The sequence below is a fragment of the Martes martes genome (assembly GCF_963455335.1).
Source record: "Martes martes genome assembly, chromosome: 8".
Classification (NCBI taxonomy): Eukaryota; Metazoa; Chordata; class Mammalia; order Carnivora; family Mustelidae; genus Martes; species Martes martes.
Window position 1 is genome coordinate 6,503,151 of NC_137895.1, and position 17,024 is coordinate 6,520,174.

At 52.3% G+C, this 17,024-nt stretch overlaps 1 protein-coding gene across 1 annotated transcript in view; it reads right to left on the reverse strand.

The window, feature by feature from the left end:
* Window positions 1-17,024, reverse strand: part of SERHL2 (serine hydrolase like 2) — a 29,302-nt gene that overhangs the window by 1,759 nt on the left and 10,519 nt on the right. Inside the window, exons 10-11 of the mRNA XM_080811009.1 lie at window positions 7,181-7,215; window positions 418-500 (exon numbers count right to left, since the gene is read on the reverse strand). Coding sequence (XP_080667135.1) covers window positions 418-500; window positions 7,181-7,215 — 118 coding nt within the window. The remainder of the gene's footprint in view (window positions 1-417; window positions 501-7,180; window positions 7,216-17,024) is intronic.

The window sequence follows — 17,024 nt, forward strand, 5'->3', positions numbered from 1 at the left end:
CAGGTTGGGCGGGTTGCAGTGTATCTCACTGTGGTTTGGATCTGCAACTCAAGCCCATGCTTCCTAGACCCCTGTGCTCAGCACCAGAGACACACATGTCCCTAGAAGTCACAGCTGTGGCCACAGGCGGTGGCTGTGGGACTGTGGCTGGCAGGTGGGGGCGGGAGGAAGGCGGGGGAGCAGCAAAGGGCCGGGGGACCTGGCAGGGTATGGTTGGCCGGTGTCTGCCTGGCCCAGGGATGCCCTCTGCAGATGCCCGTGGAGAGGGGTGGCCGGGGCGGCTCCCGGCCCTGCCCTCCACACCCCAGTGCCAGGGGCAGCCCGGCCTCACACAGGAGAACTGGGAACCTCACACGAGGGAGACCTGGGGGTTCCGGGCAACCGAGGGTCTTCCGGGGGCGCGAGGCTCACACTTACTTGATGTGCAGGACGTGGGCCTGCAGCTGCTTGGCGAAGTGCACGAACTGCTCCCTGCTGATGAAATTCAGGCTGTGCTCCGGCTGCGGGGGGCAGACCGCAGTCAGTCTGCTGCAGGAAGCAGCAGGTGTTGCTGCGGATGTGAGGCCTCTGTCCTGGGGTGGGGGTGGGGGGGGCTTGCGGGGCCACCATGGCCATCGAACCCCGGATCAGGTCCAGCTCCCAACCACATCACCTCTAGAGGCCTCTAACCCCTGCGGGCCAGAGGCTCTTTCCTCCCTTAATCTGTTCTCTCTCTTCCTGGGCTCATGGCTGTCCTGCCAGACACTGTGCAGGTCCCCTTACATCCTGGTGTGGTTGTACAGCTAAATGCTGGGAAGTGACCTGGGTGGCTTCTGGATCTAGATTCCAGGACGAGATGTGGCCCCCCCCCCTTCCCAAACTTCCTTCCCCTGCCCGCAGGCCGCCCTGCAGCACGGCCCAGCCAGCCCAGGCTCCAGACTCCACCACGCGCAGCCTTCCGACCTACACTGACCATGTCCTCATTTGCTTAAGCCACAGTGCCGAGTGAGGACCCCTTGACGCCTCCACAGCCCCGCTGGCCTCCATCAGGGCCGGGGCCACCCTGTCTTAGGACCATGCAGCCACCAGCATGTGGCTACCAAAGTGCTTGAGATGGGGCTAGTCCGAGTGGTGCTGTAGGGGAAACCGCACAGTGGATGTTGAAGACTTAATGGAAAGAATGCCAGATGCCTCACATTTTTATACTGGTTACATCTTGGATACACGGAGTTAAAAATATTAAATTTGGGGTGCTTGGGTGGCTCAATCATTAAGTGTCTGCCCTCAGCCTGGGGTCCTGGGATCAAGCCAGGCATCCAGCTCCCTGCTCAGTGGGGAACCTGCTTCTCCTGCCCCCGCTTGTGTTCCCTCTCTCGCTCTCCGTCAAATAAGTGAAATCTTAAAAAAAAAAAAAAAAGTTTAAAAATACTAAGTTTGATTTCCTCTATTTCTTTTCACTTTCGTAACATGGCTACTACAAGATGTAGAACTGCATGAGACTCACGTTCTACCAGATGGTGCTGCTCGAGCCCCAGAACTCTGGGTGGGATGGGAGAAGCTTGATAAATGTGTGCAGAGTGGAGTGATTCAGGGAAGCTCCCATGAGGCCTGACTGTTAAGTTGTGCCCCACACTCCTCCACCATTGCGTTAATTAGAAAATTCTTCCAAAACACACACGTGTACACGCACACGCCCAGTCACAGCCTTCAGAGCACACTGCCCTTGATCTGCCCTGACCTCCTCCAGGCCATTTCCTGCTCCTTGGGTGAAAGTGGCCTTGGGTGCTTTTCCAGAAATAGACCTTTCCAGATCACCCACGAGACCCGATGAACGAAGATCTACCGAGGACCCAGACTGCTTGCACGTTAACTCCTGCTAGCAGAGTGCCCAACTTAAGGAAGAGCAGGGAGGTGGTTCGTGCCTGCACAGGGGCTCCCCTGACCGGTGTCAATGCGCATACTGAAACAGAGCTCTACGGAGGATCACAAAGGTGCAAGTCGCACAACGCTGAACAGGAGATGGCACCAGGACTGGGCTCACGAGTCTGCCCCCTCCCCCAGCCCGTGCTGCTCCAGCCGGGGCGGGGGTGGGAGGGTTGTCTCAGGCTTGGGGCCCCGGTCAGGGCCTCAACTCAATTATATATTGGTCCCCAAGGCAGAGACTGAGGGATGTGACCTCCACTCTCGTCTCCAGATATGAAAACGTAAGTCTGGGGTTTTGCAGCACTTTCCTCTCAGGCCACACAGTCTGAGGACATCTCTCCAAGAAAGCCTTTAAGAACAAAGGCTGCTGGGTACGCCCTGTCTCATTTTCCTCTGCTTCTACCTCCCCCACTCCTCTAACCTTCTTTCCCTAGGCCACTTTCATTCCCTGGTCTATGTTCTCCTTTTGTACGTCTAGCGTAACTTACAGCAAACTCCCTGGATCTACATGGCAGCTCGTGATGGCCTTTCACCAATAAATGCTCCGTGTGACCCAGCTCGAAGCCTCAACCACCACCAGCAGCTGCAGGCTCCCGCCCGGGGTCATCTCCAAAGACACCACTATTCAGACCGCTAGCCCCATAGATCAATTTGCCTCTTTTAAAACTTCGGGTAAATGGAATCACGCAGAGGGCTCTCTGTTTCTGGTTTCTTTTGGTCTGTAAGTATGTTTGTTTTTTCCCCTGTGTGGTGCTCCAGTGTATGAATACGTTAACGATGTACACATTCTGTTGTTGGAACACATGCGGGGGATTTTCTAGTTTGGGACTACTATGAACGAAGCTGCTACGAATGTCCTCGTACACGTTACACCGCATGCATATTTGCTGGGTACACAACTAGGAGTGGAATGCCAGGCTCACAGGATCTGACTGTGCTTTGCTTTAGCAGTTCCTGCCAAACCATTTTCCAAAGTGCTTGCATCAATTATACTTCCTCCCGCAGGGCATCAGAGTTCTGGTCTATGTCCCCATTAAGACTTGGTGTTGTCAGGCCTTTCAATTCTGACACCAATTTCTACCCATCTGGTGGAGGTGGGAGGTGTATTTCATTGACTGCCCTAATTACTGATGATAACGATCACCTTTCATGGGCTGACTGGGCACTTGGATAGCCTCTTTCATGAAGTGCCTGTTAAAATCTTTTGCCTGTTTTTAGAAATGAGAGTGTTAGACTTTATCTTACTGATTTGTAGGAGCTCTTTACATATGCTGGATAGGACTCCTTTAGCAGGCTTATGCCTTTAGGTATCTTCTTTTAGTCTGTGGCTGGACTCTTCTCTCTCTTAATTTGTCTTTTGATGAACAGAAATTCTAAATTTTAGTAAATCCCTATTTATCAATATTTTCACTGATTCACGTGTGTGTTCTGTTTTAAAATATATTGTCAGGCGCCTGGGTGGCTCAGTGGGTTAAGCCTCTGCCTTTGGCTCAGGTCATGATCTCAGGGTCCTGGGATCGAGCCCCGCATCGGGCTCTCTGCTCGGCAGTGAGCCTGCTTCCTCTTCTCTCTCTCTCTGCCTGCCTCTCTGCCTACTTGTGATCTCTCTCTGTCAAATAAATAAATAAAATCTTAAAAAAAAATTAAAAAATAAAATATATTGTCTACTTCAAGGTCATAAGGCTATTCCCTGTTTTCATTAGAAACTTTCCTGTTTTACCTTTCATATTTTGATCTATGATCCATCTTGAATTAATTTTTGTGTATTAGGTGAGGCAAGGGTCTAGGATCATACTTTTCCCTAAACCCATTGCCTGGCTCGACTTTATTGTAAAGCAAGTGGTACCCATTCATAATGTTAACAGTTACTAAATTCCCAAAGTATTCTACAAATTCAATGTCCTCTCAGTATTTTTTTTTTTAAAGTAAGCTCTGCCCCATGTGGGGTTTGAACTCAACGACCCCAAGGTCAAGAGTTGCATGCTCTACCAAGGAAGCCAGTCAGGCTCCCCAACCCAATGTAATTCTTTTTTTTTAGATTTATTTATTTGACAGATCACAAGTAGGCAGAGAGGCAGGCAGAGAGAGAAGGGAGGAAGCAGGCTCCCCGCTGAGCAGAGAGCCTGATGTGGGGCTCGATCCCAGGATGCTGGGATCATGCATGACCTGAGCCGAAGGCAGAGGCTTAAACCACCGAGCCACCCAGGCGCCCCCCCCAATGTAATTTTTTTAAAAAAGATTTATTTGAAAGAGTGAAAGAGAGAGCATGAGCGGGGAGAAGGTCAGAAGGAGAAGCAGACTCCCCATGGAGCTGGGAGCCCGATGTGGGACTTGCTCCCAGGACTCCAGGATCATGACCTGAGCCCAAGGCAGACATTTAACCAACTGAGCCACCCAGGTGCCCCCAGTGTAATTTTTTTTTTTTTGAAGATTTTATTTATTTATTTGTCAGAGAGACAGGCACAGCGAGAGAAGGAACACAAGCAGGAGGAGTGAGAGAGGGAGAAACAGGCTTCCCACAGAGCCAGCAGCCTGATGCGGGGCTCGATCCCAGGACGCTGGGACCATGACCTGAGCTGAAGGCAGACGCTTAACGACTGAGCCACCCAGGCGCCCCACCCCCGTGTAATTTTTAACATAACTTGATCATCCCAAACTTTATTTGGAAGTGAAAATATGCAAGAAAAGCCAAGGAAAACGTGTAAAGGAAGAACAAGGAGTGAGCACTGGTTCTACCAACCATCAGAACTGATTAGAAAGAAGTAGGGATTAAACTAGAGCGGTATAGCTTGGATGGTGACAAGATCCCTGGAACAGAAGGAGAGTGCAGAGACAGACCCCTTTGAGAATGTGTATCTTTTGTCATTCGGTTTATGTCCTAAACATCGACTTCAAATCAGGGGCAGCCTGCTGCAGGAGAGCTGTGTGCTGCTGAGGGCATGGTCCTCGGAAAGGGAAGGGGCATTTCCAAATGCCCCCAAAAGTAACTAACCCAACCTGCAGTCGGGGGCAGTGGAGACTTGGGGCCCTGCATTGCTGCCTGGAGGGTGACTTGGCTCAGGCCGGGGGTCCGGCCAGGATCACTCTCTCTGGAGAGAAGCTTTGCAACAAGGGGCTCCACTGGTTAGGATCTGGCAATAAGCTCCCAGCCTGAGGACCGGCACACAGAAGACAGACCACGGTGAATGAGCCTTGGTGGCTAGGAGCGCCACCCCCCTGCCCCCATAACTGGCAGTGGACCAAACTGGCTGTTCATCTGGGGAAAAAGTGAAAATGGATCCCTACCTCACACCATCCTTGAGAACAGATCCCAGCTGGATCAAAATCAAAACTCAAATATTCCCATCCCCTTGGCTGATGCCCCGGTCCGGGCCTCATGTCCACACCTGGGCCTGGGCAACAGCTCTCGGTGGCGTCCCTGAGGCCAGAGCTTCCCACCTTTAACTACAGCATCTCACATGTGTGAAGCATTTTACCCTCTTGAACCATCTCATTAAGAGCACCACCCGAGAGCCCCTAATATGAGAGCACCGCGCTAGGGCACTCGACCCATGGACCTTCGCTAGTCTTCGCAGCAACCCCACAAAGACAGGCATGGGGGCTGGTACCTCCTGGCTGCTCATTAGCCAACTGTACGGATGAACAAACAAAGGAATGTACTTCCTTTCTGCACGTAAGACAACCGAGGCACAGAACGGGTAAGCGGTTTGCCCAAGGTCACACAGCCTCCGGGGCTGAGTTTCTGCAAGAGCTCGCACAGCTCCAGACTGGCTGCTGGCCTCTTGTCAAGCAGCCCCTCTCTCCCCTTCTGGTCTTCACACCCTCCATCAGGAACCCCAACTCAGCACATGCACTGAGCCGATGCCAAGCCTCCGAGCAGCAGCACCGACCTGGAAAGCCTTTCCCCTCTCCACCCACATCGACCCCACCACCCTGAACCCAGCACACATCCCTCCTCCTCCAGGCAAGTCGGCTGTCCACACCCATCCCTCTCCACCTGCCGCTGACAGGCCTTCCCTGCACTCCCATGCAGGTAACCCATGGAAGGTTAACAATCACAGTCATTTCCGTGAGAACCTAAACAAACGCCAAAACCCAAGAGCCCTAAAATACGTTCGTGTCCTCCTACCCGCTTGCGCAAACACACAGAATGGGCTGCAAGTCTGCCTTCGGCAGCGGGCCTCGGAGCTCACCGTTCGCTCGGTGGGCAGCTGTGAGTCGGCAATGGTTTGTGTGCTCAGTTGTTTGTGGGTGGGAAGCCCCCACGGATGGTGCTGCTTGCCTGTGGGCAAGTCGTTTGGCTGACTTAGTTTCCCTGCCTGGGAAGTGTAGGTGGCAACAGTTCCCTCCTCCAGGCCTGCAGTGACAATGACCCCCCCCCCCCACAGGTGAGGCCCATGGAAGACTGAGAAGCAGAATGAGCGCCCCCTGCTGGCAATAACCTCCCCCAACCAGGTGCAGGGCAGACCCGAGCACGCCTGTCACGCCTCCCAGCCCTGCTGGGGAGACACCTTCCCCTCGGGACTCTGCGGGGCGGGGGATCCTCTCCCTTGCCCTCAGCCCTTGCCCTGAGGAGACCCATGACTGGAAAGCGGCTGCACACCCCCTCCCACCCACGAGGGTGGCTAAAATTTCAAAAACTAGAAAAGCACAAGTGTTGGTGAGGAGGTGCAGAAACTGGACCCCTCGTGCATTGCCGGAGTGACAGCGATGCTGCGGCCGTGCGAAAACGGTCTGGCCGTTTCTCGAAAGGTTCAGCGCAGGATCCTCACGTGGTCCGGCAATTCCGCTCCTAAGTGTGTGTCCGGAAAAACTGAAAGCCAGGACTCGAACTGATATTCGTCACTCATGGTCACAGCAGGATTCACAATGACCAAAAGGCGGGAATAACCCAAGGGTCTCTCTATGGACGGATGGACAGAGCCACGCAAACGGAATATTACTCAGTCATAAAAGGAGGGAAGTTCGGGCACCCCGCTGAGACACGGATGAGCCTTGAAAACCTTCTCTAAGTGCCATGAAGTCCCCGGAGCAGCCAAGCTCACAGACAGAAGACAGAACGGTGGCCACCAGGGGCTGCGGAAGGATGGGGACCTGGTGTTCAGGGGGTATGGGGTTTTTACGGAGGATGACGAAAAATGTGGGGGCAACGACGGTTGTACAATATTGCGAATGGATTGAGTGTCACTGAATTGGACACTTAACGAATGTTTTTAAAACGGTAACTATTATGCTATGTATAATGTCCCGCAACAACAAAAGAAAAAGCAGCACTCACCAAAGCCAGCCTCCGGTCTCTGTTCAGGATTAGGCCTGGAACGGAAGCACAAAGACGGGGCGTCAGAGCTGCCTGTCAGGGGGAGGGACCCCACAGGGCTTCCCCGGGGACCTGGGGCCCTTCCGGCCAGGGTGCCCTTCTTCAGCCTGGACTGGTCTCTTCTTGGGGCCGAGCTGGAGCAGCAGACCTTGGCCGCTGCCGCCCGGCCACGGACTGGTGTGGCCTACACAGGTGCCTCCCGCACCCGAGAGGCAGGAGGACGGTGGTTTCCCTATCTGGCAGAGCAGCTGTCATGTCTGAGAACCTTAAGGCGGTCACGTGATCTTTAGCCCCCCCCCCCCCAGCCCCCAGGAAGGTCCCATGGCTAAATTGTGGGAAACACCGGCTCTGCAGGAGGGCAGAGAAACACCTTCTGCCTTACAGGCACCAAGGCGTTTTCCATGCCCAGAGCCCCTCCTTTTGTTTCCAACTCCTGACTCCAGCCCCACCTGGCCTCCTGTCCCCCTTCCAGAACCTTTGCAACCTTTGCCTTCACCACCTGCTGCTCAGCGTACCCCTAGGGTCTTTCCCTCCAGTCCCCCTCACAGCTCCCACTCAGGCTGCCACCACCCTGTCACCCTCCTGTCTCAGGCCTCTGAGCCACGTTTGGTCCAGAATGACCTTCACCACCCTGTCCCCGCCCCACCCCACCCTCCACCTTCTCGCACTGCCCCGGGCTGGGCGCTCACCAACGGGTGTGCCGACGGGTGTGCTTGCGAGGAGGGACAATGATCACACAGGAGACAATTATCTCCGAACATCTGTTTTCTAGAAATTAGCCCTCCCTCTTTTTACAGTGGGGATATTTGTCCCTCAGGCTAAGAACCCTCAGGAAGAAGATGAAGATGCCCCTCGGACTTAAGGACCCGCCAGACAGTCCCCTCTCTGCTCCCAGTGGGGGAAAAACCAAATGCCAAACACTGTTGGCATTTTCCCAAAGGAATGCGTACTTTTGGGGCATCCCCGGCTGCAGTCCTCTCCTACCAAGTCCTGGCGGTCCCTTCAAAACCTTCGACCAATAGCAGCAAGAGAGCAAAAAGCCAAACAGCACGTGCCCTTGGCCCCCTGACCCTGGCCTGGATCCGGGGCCCACACTGCAGCCCGTGCCACTTTCGAAATACGAGTTCCAAAAGTTTGGACCCACCTCCTTACTCTCCAGTAAAAACCTTGCAAGAGCTTCCCTTTGGTTGAAAAGAAAACAATGATGAAGGAACTTTTCAACTTTGAATGTTCGTGCCCCCTCCCCTCTCTGGGGTCCCCGGGAAGCTCTACTTCCTTCCACCGCGGTCAAAATGACTTTGTTGAATTTCAGAGTTCAGAGTTCAGAACACCCTGAGCAAACACTGTACACCTGCTTTCTTAGCAAATAACGTCAAAGAAAAAGTCTATGTTTGTTCATTTTGTGTCAACAGTTCTTGGCGGTGTAGGTGGGATCTCAGAGCCATTGGTGGAGAATGCCTGGGGGTCATCTGGAACTCGGTGGTCCGTACCAGCTCGGGCCCTCCAAGCCCCACCGTCTGTCTGGTGAGTTCTCCTGATGATGTCCAGACCCCCTCGATTTGGTTGGCCGTCCTGACTTTTATTTACGAGCTGTTAAAGGTTACTGGTTATGTTCTCAAGGTGAGAATCACCTAGAGGAGGGGCGGACGGGTTGGTGGTCTTAATTGGGCATTATGCTAACCGATGTTATTAATATTAAGGCTTGAGTCAGTTTTCTGGCTAGAAATACGAGAGACTGAATTGCTCGGCTCCGAAGAGAAGGGACACTGGCTCCTTCTGGCCAAACATCGCTTTCAGGTGATCGAAAGGCCCGCGGAAGCGGCTGAGGCTCTTTCTCAAGACCCGTAGTGGTCCTGTTGGCATTTCCGTCTCCTAAGGTCATGAACAGTCGGCTTGTCTGGGGCTGCACACCGGGAATGCACACGGAAGGACCAACTGCCCGGCACTCCGAGCTCCCTCGGTGGACTCAGACCTCGCTGGGAGAAACCGAGATGCATAAGAGGGTGTCCCATGGCTGTTTTTGGAAGGGATCCTTGTAAGTAGCATCCTCCTGGTCTGCCACACTTACTGTCCTTAGATCTTATCTAAGCCTTAGTCTAAAACTGAAGCTGAAACTAAAAGGACTGGGGACCCGGGCTTCAAAGGAGGGCACAGTCCCCCAAAACCCGTAAGCACCGAGAGAAAGCTCTGGGAGATCATTTGTAAGGGACACGTGCGAGGCCTTACTTAACGGGGGAAACCTAAGGATAACCAGAGTCTCAGGTGGCCAAATGGGGGCTCTTAACATGTCCGAATTAGTTTCTCCTGCACACGGTTAGGGGACGAGGGCTAGGAGTCCAAGCAACCAGAAACGGAGGGAGCACTCCCACCCCGGCCCCCGCCTCTGGGGGAACCAGCGCCACCTAGAGGTACTGTGGGCCTTTTGCGGTTTCTTCGTTGTTGGAGCGTTTGGTATCTCGGTGCAAAATTGGCCCTTCCTAACCAGAACTCACTCACTCACGGAATCATAGACGAGGCTGTCTTACAATTAGATTCGTTTCAATAAAAGGGGGTATCTAGAAGTTGGGTCTTTAATGTCCTCTGCATAAATATTGGTGAAACAAAGACTAAATCCCGTCAGCACCCTGTTCCTGTACACGCGTCCACCTGAGACATACAGGTGAGAGCTTCTCTCTCCCGCCGGGTGGTACTGCTAAAACTAATTTGTAGGGGAGCTCTGTTTAACTGGTTTAGAGGCAAGTGCTTATAGAAACTGGGCACTCTAGGGGCGCCTGGGTGGCTCAGTGGGTTGAGCCTCTGCCTTCCGCTCAGGTCATGGTCTCAGGGACCTGAGATCGAGCCCCGCGTTGGGCTCTTTGCTCAGCAGAGAGCCTGCTTCCCCCTCTCTCTCTGCCTGCCTCTCTGCCTGTGATCTCTCTCTCTCTCTCTGTCAAATAAATAAAATCTTAAAATCAAAAAGGAAACTGGGCATTCTAAAGCTCAAAAAGTGAAAAACGAAATCAACTATTGTTTCAAGTTCATAGGATGGGTGGTGACCATCCCAATGTTCCGACTTCCGTGTTACTCCATAACGAAGACGCCTCACAGGAAGGGACACGGTGGATGGTCCAAAGAGATAAAGATGAACACAAATTTAAAACACCTGACCCCCCTCCCTAACAGAATAATGAGACAAAGGAGGAGGAAGACAGGCAGACACTAGCAATCCTACAGTTACCGCAGGTCTCCAAGCCCAGCCCCGGTGCCCAGCCTATACCCCACTTCCCCGCATCCTCCAGAAGGCTGGAAAGCACCCAGAGAAAATGCCCGTCTGGCAAGAGGAAAAGCCAGGAGACAGAAAAAAAAAGTCAGCTCACAACTTCCAATCTGCCTTTGGCCTCGCCCGCCGTACCTCTGCGGCCTCTGCCTTCGGCCCCTGCTCCTCCCACCCTCACTATCAAGGTGCCCAGAGGCACCCCAGGCTGTGGGGCAAACTGCTTATGAGGGTCACGCGGAAGCACGTCTCACATCCGTGTGCAGGGGCCCAGGGGCTCCCCGGACTTAAACCGCCCGCTTCAGATGTCCCCCCGGGAGCCCCACATAACGCTGACAGTGGGGAACACACTGATGAGCTTTCAGTGGACACAGGTGCAACATACGGTAAAGCTAATTCAAGGTTGTTGGTCTAATTCAAATAAGCACTTCTTTGGAGATATCGACATTAAACAGAAATCTTTTACTCTACCAACATGTACCAGGGGTCAAAGGAGCTCTGTTATCTCTGTCGCTATTTCTCGGCAAAGAGGACTTGATGGGTGATTCTGTCCACCTCATGAAGTATTCATGCGTAATTATTCTTTTTCCAAAGACTGATTGATTGGTTGATTGATTTTAGAGACAGAGAGCGCACCCGCAAGAGAGAACGGTGGAGGGGCAGAGTGAGTGGGAGAGAAGCAGACCCCCTGCCAAGCCCCGGCTGGGAAGATCCAAGGCTTGGCTCAGTCTCGTGACCCTGATATCATGATCTGAGCTGAACTCAAGAGCTGGATGCTCAACAGACTGAACCATTCAGTGCTTCCTCATGGGTAATTATTAAGAACAAGCTGGTTAAGGGGCGCCTGGGTGGCTCCGTGGGTTAAGCCTCTGCCTTTGGCTCAGGTCATGATTCCAGGGTCCTGGGATTGAGTCCCGCATTAGGCTCCCTGCTCGGCGGGGAGCCTGCTTCTCCCTCTCCCTCTGCCTGCTGCTCCCCCGGCTTGGACACACTCTCTCTCTCTCTCTCTGTCGAATAAATACATATATAAAATCTTTTAAAAAAAATCTTCTCACTGGCAGCACCAGGGACTCAAAATTTGCCCTGACCATTGACCTGTGTTTTCTTCTGCTTCTGCAGAAATGTCTCTTATTGATTCCCTGACAGCTTGGGAACGAAGGCAGAGTCTATGATGGCCGACATCACTTATGACACCTGTATTAACTCCTCCTGGGAAATATGACTCCGTATCAATAAAATCAGGCAGAAAGCCACTGGGCTCCAAGAAGCCCTTGACCTCCACCTCCCCCTTTCCGAGGTGGCTGGGACTGGCTGACTGACCTATTCTCTTGGGTACCCATCGATGTCAGATAAGCTTTAGAGGGAATGATGGGTTTGACTATATACTGTTACTTTTCCATAGAATATACCTGGGGTGAAGATTCATGATGGCATGTGGTCCCAACCTATGTCAGAAAATATCCAAGTTCTCAGAGAAGGAACAATGTGACGGTTCCCCTCCATCAGCACAAGGGACCAACAGTTGTGTCTTGGACCGAGTCAAATCCTGCCATTCCAAAGCTCCCCTACCGCCCCCCTGATTCAGCCTGAAGCAGTTACAGAAGAGGCACCTCCTGCCGTGTTCCATAGAAATGGAATGTAAAGACTGACAACGGGAAATTAAGGCAGGAAAAATCTCAGCACGTCTGTCTCCACGTTACTTCTTTTTTTTTTTTTAATTTTTAATTTATTTGACAGAGACAGAGATCACAAGTAGGCAGAGAGGCAGGCAGAGAGAGGGGGAAAGCAGACTCCCTGCCGAGCAGAGAGCCCGATGCGGGGCTCGATCCCAGGACCCCGAGATCACGACCCGAGCGAAGGCAGAGGCTTAACCCACTGAGCCACCCAGGCACCCCTCCACGTTACTTCTCTCTCCCTTGCTGCCGTGACCTGTAAAGTGAAACCTTCTGCTTAGCCTGGCCCGTAGACACGACACCGCTGAGATTTGCAAAAACTGCTCTTTACCCAAAACTTGCCTCGCCCAAGGAGATAAAGAAGTAGCCAGAGTGGTCATCGTTTCAATTCTTCGAGATTGAAGAATGACCGTGACTCCAGGGGTGGGGTGGGGGGTGGGGGCCTGACACTGTGCCCTAAAACTAGCAAAAAGCTTAAAATGTGTTTTTCAGGCAACGGTTACCCCCAATCAGCGATTGCGTCTTTTCTGACCCCATTAACAAACGCACTAGGAGTCTCTGCAGAAGCCTGGACTCCAGGTCCGCTGATAGGGTTCCTTACTGGAGACCAGGAGCCTAAGACCCCACGTTGGAGCACGCCCACAGCCCCTTCCCTTGTCCTCCCATAACCTCCTGATGTCACGGACTGAATTTCGCCTCCTTCCCACGTGACGTCTCCACCCCACACCCCCACGGGACACACGTTATGTATATGTTTGCTCAATGTGCAGGTTCCCTCCTTCCTCATAAATCATCATCAATTTCCCTACCCTTTTATCAAGACCTTTTTATCCCTAACCTTTTATCAAGAGAAGGATTTGTTGGATTTTTTTTCCTTCAGAGTCCAGCCCGACATCACATTGGTTCCTTGGAACTGTGCTTCCTGGAATTCTCGCACTGTCCTTGTGTCTTTAGGATAAATGTGGCATCAGATGGAAAACCAGACAATCTAAGCCAAGCACATGTACCATGTCTGCTCATCAACTGAACTAAATAGAGAATATATATCACTTTTAAGTTTCCCACCATTTGCACTACAGCAAGTTCTCCCAATGAGGAACTCTAGGTACACACACACACACACACACACACACACACACACACGGGGCTTGGACCCAGAGCAGACAAGCCACTCACCCTAGCACTGAGGGACATAATAATAAGGGTTGGACATCAAGACTGAGGGAAGATTGGTGATCCAAAGGCAGAAACGATAAAGGAACTTTCCAGCTTTGAATGTTCGCGGGCCCTGCTCCTGGGCTCCCAGGGAAGCTATAACTTTGATGTTTACCAAGTTCAGAATGACCTACCAAACTCCAAAGCGTGGGCTCTCTTTCTGCCCTGAGCACGTACTGGCCATCAGCTTCGTTAGCGAACAGCCCAAGAGAAACATTTGATTAAGACGGAGTCTTAGTTAAGGGCGTACATCAGCCAACCAAGATTTAACACCTGACAGGGCAGTTTCAGCCTGGTGGGGGAGGGAGCCTCTGACCAGGAAACATGGGACTTCCTGGTCATCACCAGCAAGTTTACTGACAGATCCTTTCTGCTCCCCTTAGGAGGGCGACCTCGTCTGAAAGAACGCGTTCTTTGCAAGTAATTTCCTTCCTCCACTCTCCCTCTGCCTTTAAAAACCTTTTCTTTTCTACAGCTTAAGGAGTGCATTAAGCTTTCTCTTTGGGCTGCTGCCCAATCCCTGAGTCATTTTTTAGATTTTATTTTATTTTAAAGATTTTATTTATTTATTTGACACAGAGAGAGAGAGATCACAAGTAGGCGGAGAGTCAGGCAGAGGGAGAGGGGGAAGCAGGCTCCCCGCTGAGCAGAGAGCCCCATGCGGGCCTCGATCCCAGGACCCTGGGTTCATGACCTGAGCTGAAGGCAGAGGCTTTAACCCACTGAGCCCCCCAGGTGCCCCTCCATGAGTCATTTAACAAAGCCAATTAGATCTTCAGATTTCCTCAACTGAATTTTTGTGATTTAACACTGTGCTCTTGGAATAAACACCACTGCCAGCCGTCGACCAGTAGTTAGCATCCCGGAGCCATCCTATCCTGTCCAGTAGCCAATTCCCTCGTTCCCCATGGCAGCTGTTCCGCTCCTCTCTCAATGCTCTTGGCATTCTGACGGGTCCCAGGACCCAGAGGCGCTGCCTCCTACCATGGGCAAGGCCTCTGCTCATGCTACCCCCGGGTCTGGAATGTTCACTGCCTCATCCTTTTCACCTTTCTGGGCACTATCCTCAGTCTTCATGACCCTCGAGTCTCCTGGGCAGGGGTCCTATAGGTGCAGCTCCCCTCCCCCACATGGGTAACCTCCGTGGGGAGTGACATCTGTCCCCTGACCCCAAGCTCTCTACTCTAGGACTACAGGGCAGGGCAGGACCTGCTTCTGCTTGTATCCCCAGCTAAGTCCACAGCTAGCCTGGGACAGGAGTCAGGGATTGACTTATTGAAGTGCGGAACGACCTGAATGGGTAGATGGTATCAGCCCTGGGATGGGCACAGGAAATGAGGCAGAACGCCCTGGGTCCTCCCTCTCTGGCCTTAGTTTCCTCATCTGCAAACAAAGGGGCCCTGAACCCTGAGAGTCCTAACTGCAACCCTTGGGACAACAGAGCCATGTGGATGGGCTGGAGGGGGAGGGTGCAGGGGGAGGGTGCTCGGGACCATCAGCCCAGCTGCCTGGGGGGCCGAAGCCCGGGGCTTTCCCAGGACCACAGAGGAAGCCGATGCCCAGCACCCAATATACAAAGGTTAAGAGTCAACTCGGAAACACTTTCAACCCACTCCCTCCCCCTTCCTGTGCTGGGACCTGCCAGCAGAGGCCGGGCAGAGTGTGCACAGGGCCCAGGGACACGGGCAGCGGAGCCTGTCCTGACAGTGGTCATTGCTTGTGGGGAACATGGAATGTGCTTCCAGCTCGTCCTGCTTTTCTTTTCTTTCTTTCTTTCTTTCTTTCTTTTTTTTTTTTTTAAGATTTTGTCTAGCTGAGAGGGAGTGTGTAAGAGCCCGCCAGCTCCAGAGCAGGGGGAGAGGCAGAGAGGGAGAATCTGAAGCAGACTCTGGGCCGAGCATGAACTGAGCCACTCAGGCTCCCCTCCTCCCACTTTTCCAAAAGAAACGGGAAATCTTCAGGGCCCCTGGGTGTCTCAGCCGTGAAGCGGTTAAGTGTCTGCTTTTGGCTCAGGTCATGATCCCACGGTTCTGGGATCAAGTCCGGCATCGGGTTCCCTGCTCAGTGGGGGGGGGGGTCTGTTTCTCTCTCCACCTGCAGCTCCCCTTGCTTGTGCTCTCTCTCTCTCTGACAAATAAATACATAAAATCTTAAAAAAAAAAAAAAAGAACTGGAAATCTTCATTTTTACATAAAATCTTTCTATTTGAAATATGAGCACCTACTCAAAATCCCCCTCATGAGATACTTCTGTGATCGAACTGTACAAGTCAAAAAAATCGGGCCAAGCGGCCCCGACAGCGGGCCGGATGTGGGGGCCAGACAGTGACACAGGACTGTGCTTTGTCATTAGGGAACCCCAACCAGTGCTGGGCTCTCCCTCCCTCACGCCAACACCTCGAGCTTGTCTCACGACTGAAGCCGGTATTATGACAGGAACACGGTTAAGACGGTAGATGAGGACCTGGCCCTCTCTCCCAGCCCTGGCTTACTGCTTCCTGGTTTCTCCCATGAGCCAGCTTGAGCTCGTACCTCAGTGAGGGAGGAAAACATGCCACCCCAAAATGTACCTCTGGCCTATTTTAGGCTGATTTTTTTTTTTTTTTTTTTTTAAGATTTACTTATTTGACAGAGAGAGGGAGATCACAAGTAGGCAGAGAGGCAGGCAGAGTGGGGGGGGGGGGGGAGCAGGCTCCCTGCTGAGCAGAGAGCCCAATGTGAGGCTCGATCCCAGGACCCTGAGATCATGACCCGAGCCGAAGGCAGAGACGTAACCCACTGAGCGACCCAGGCGCCCCGAGGCTGATTATTTTTAAGAACCAGAAGACTCAAGAAGTTTTTCTTTTCGACCTTCCCTGTGACTGCCTAAAAGGATTCAGATCCAGGTCCTGCTCTAGGAAGAAGCGCTCACCATAGATCACTACGTCATACTCCAAACTGGGTGCAGTAGATAGGGAGGAACTTAGCAAAGGCTTTTAAAATTCCTCTTTATGTCTCATTGTTTCCGATGGCCCAGCAAACACCTGCTTACCAAACATTTACTCTTTCCATTCTTTCTGTGAATTGCCTTCCTTCCCTTTGAAGCCTAAGATCCCTTACCCCCTTCTCCTTAGTCCAGAGTGGCCTGTGTACCTCATTTTACCTGTCTTTGGAATCTCTCATGTTTATGTGGACTCCCTGCACGTACGTAATTAGATGTTATTTTCTCCTGTTAACTTACCAATTTAATTCTTAGACCAGCTGGAAGAAACTTGAAGGATGGGGTAAAATTTTTTCTCCCCAACACCTCTAAGCCTTTCCTGGCAGCTCCCCTGCCTGGATCATCTTCTTCTGGGATTATCTGTGTGACGAGCTCCCTCACCTGTGTCGCTTTTGCTCAAAAGTCACTTCTCCATGAGGCCAACCCAGACCATTCTATTTAGAAGAGCAAACTGCAAGTTCTGCTGCATGTCCTGATCCCATCACATACTCTGTCTTTCCCGCACACTCTCCCCAACACACACTGTAAAGGGTGGGGAGAATGCCACACACAAACCAAGGGATGCCTGCGGCTACCAGACCTAGGAGAGGCATACACAGAGGCTGCCAATACTCTGACTGGGTTTCTAGCTCCAAACTGTGGGACAGTAAATAAATATTTATCCAGCCATCCAGTCTGGGGAAAT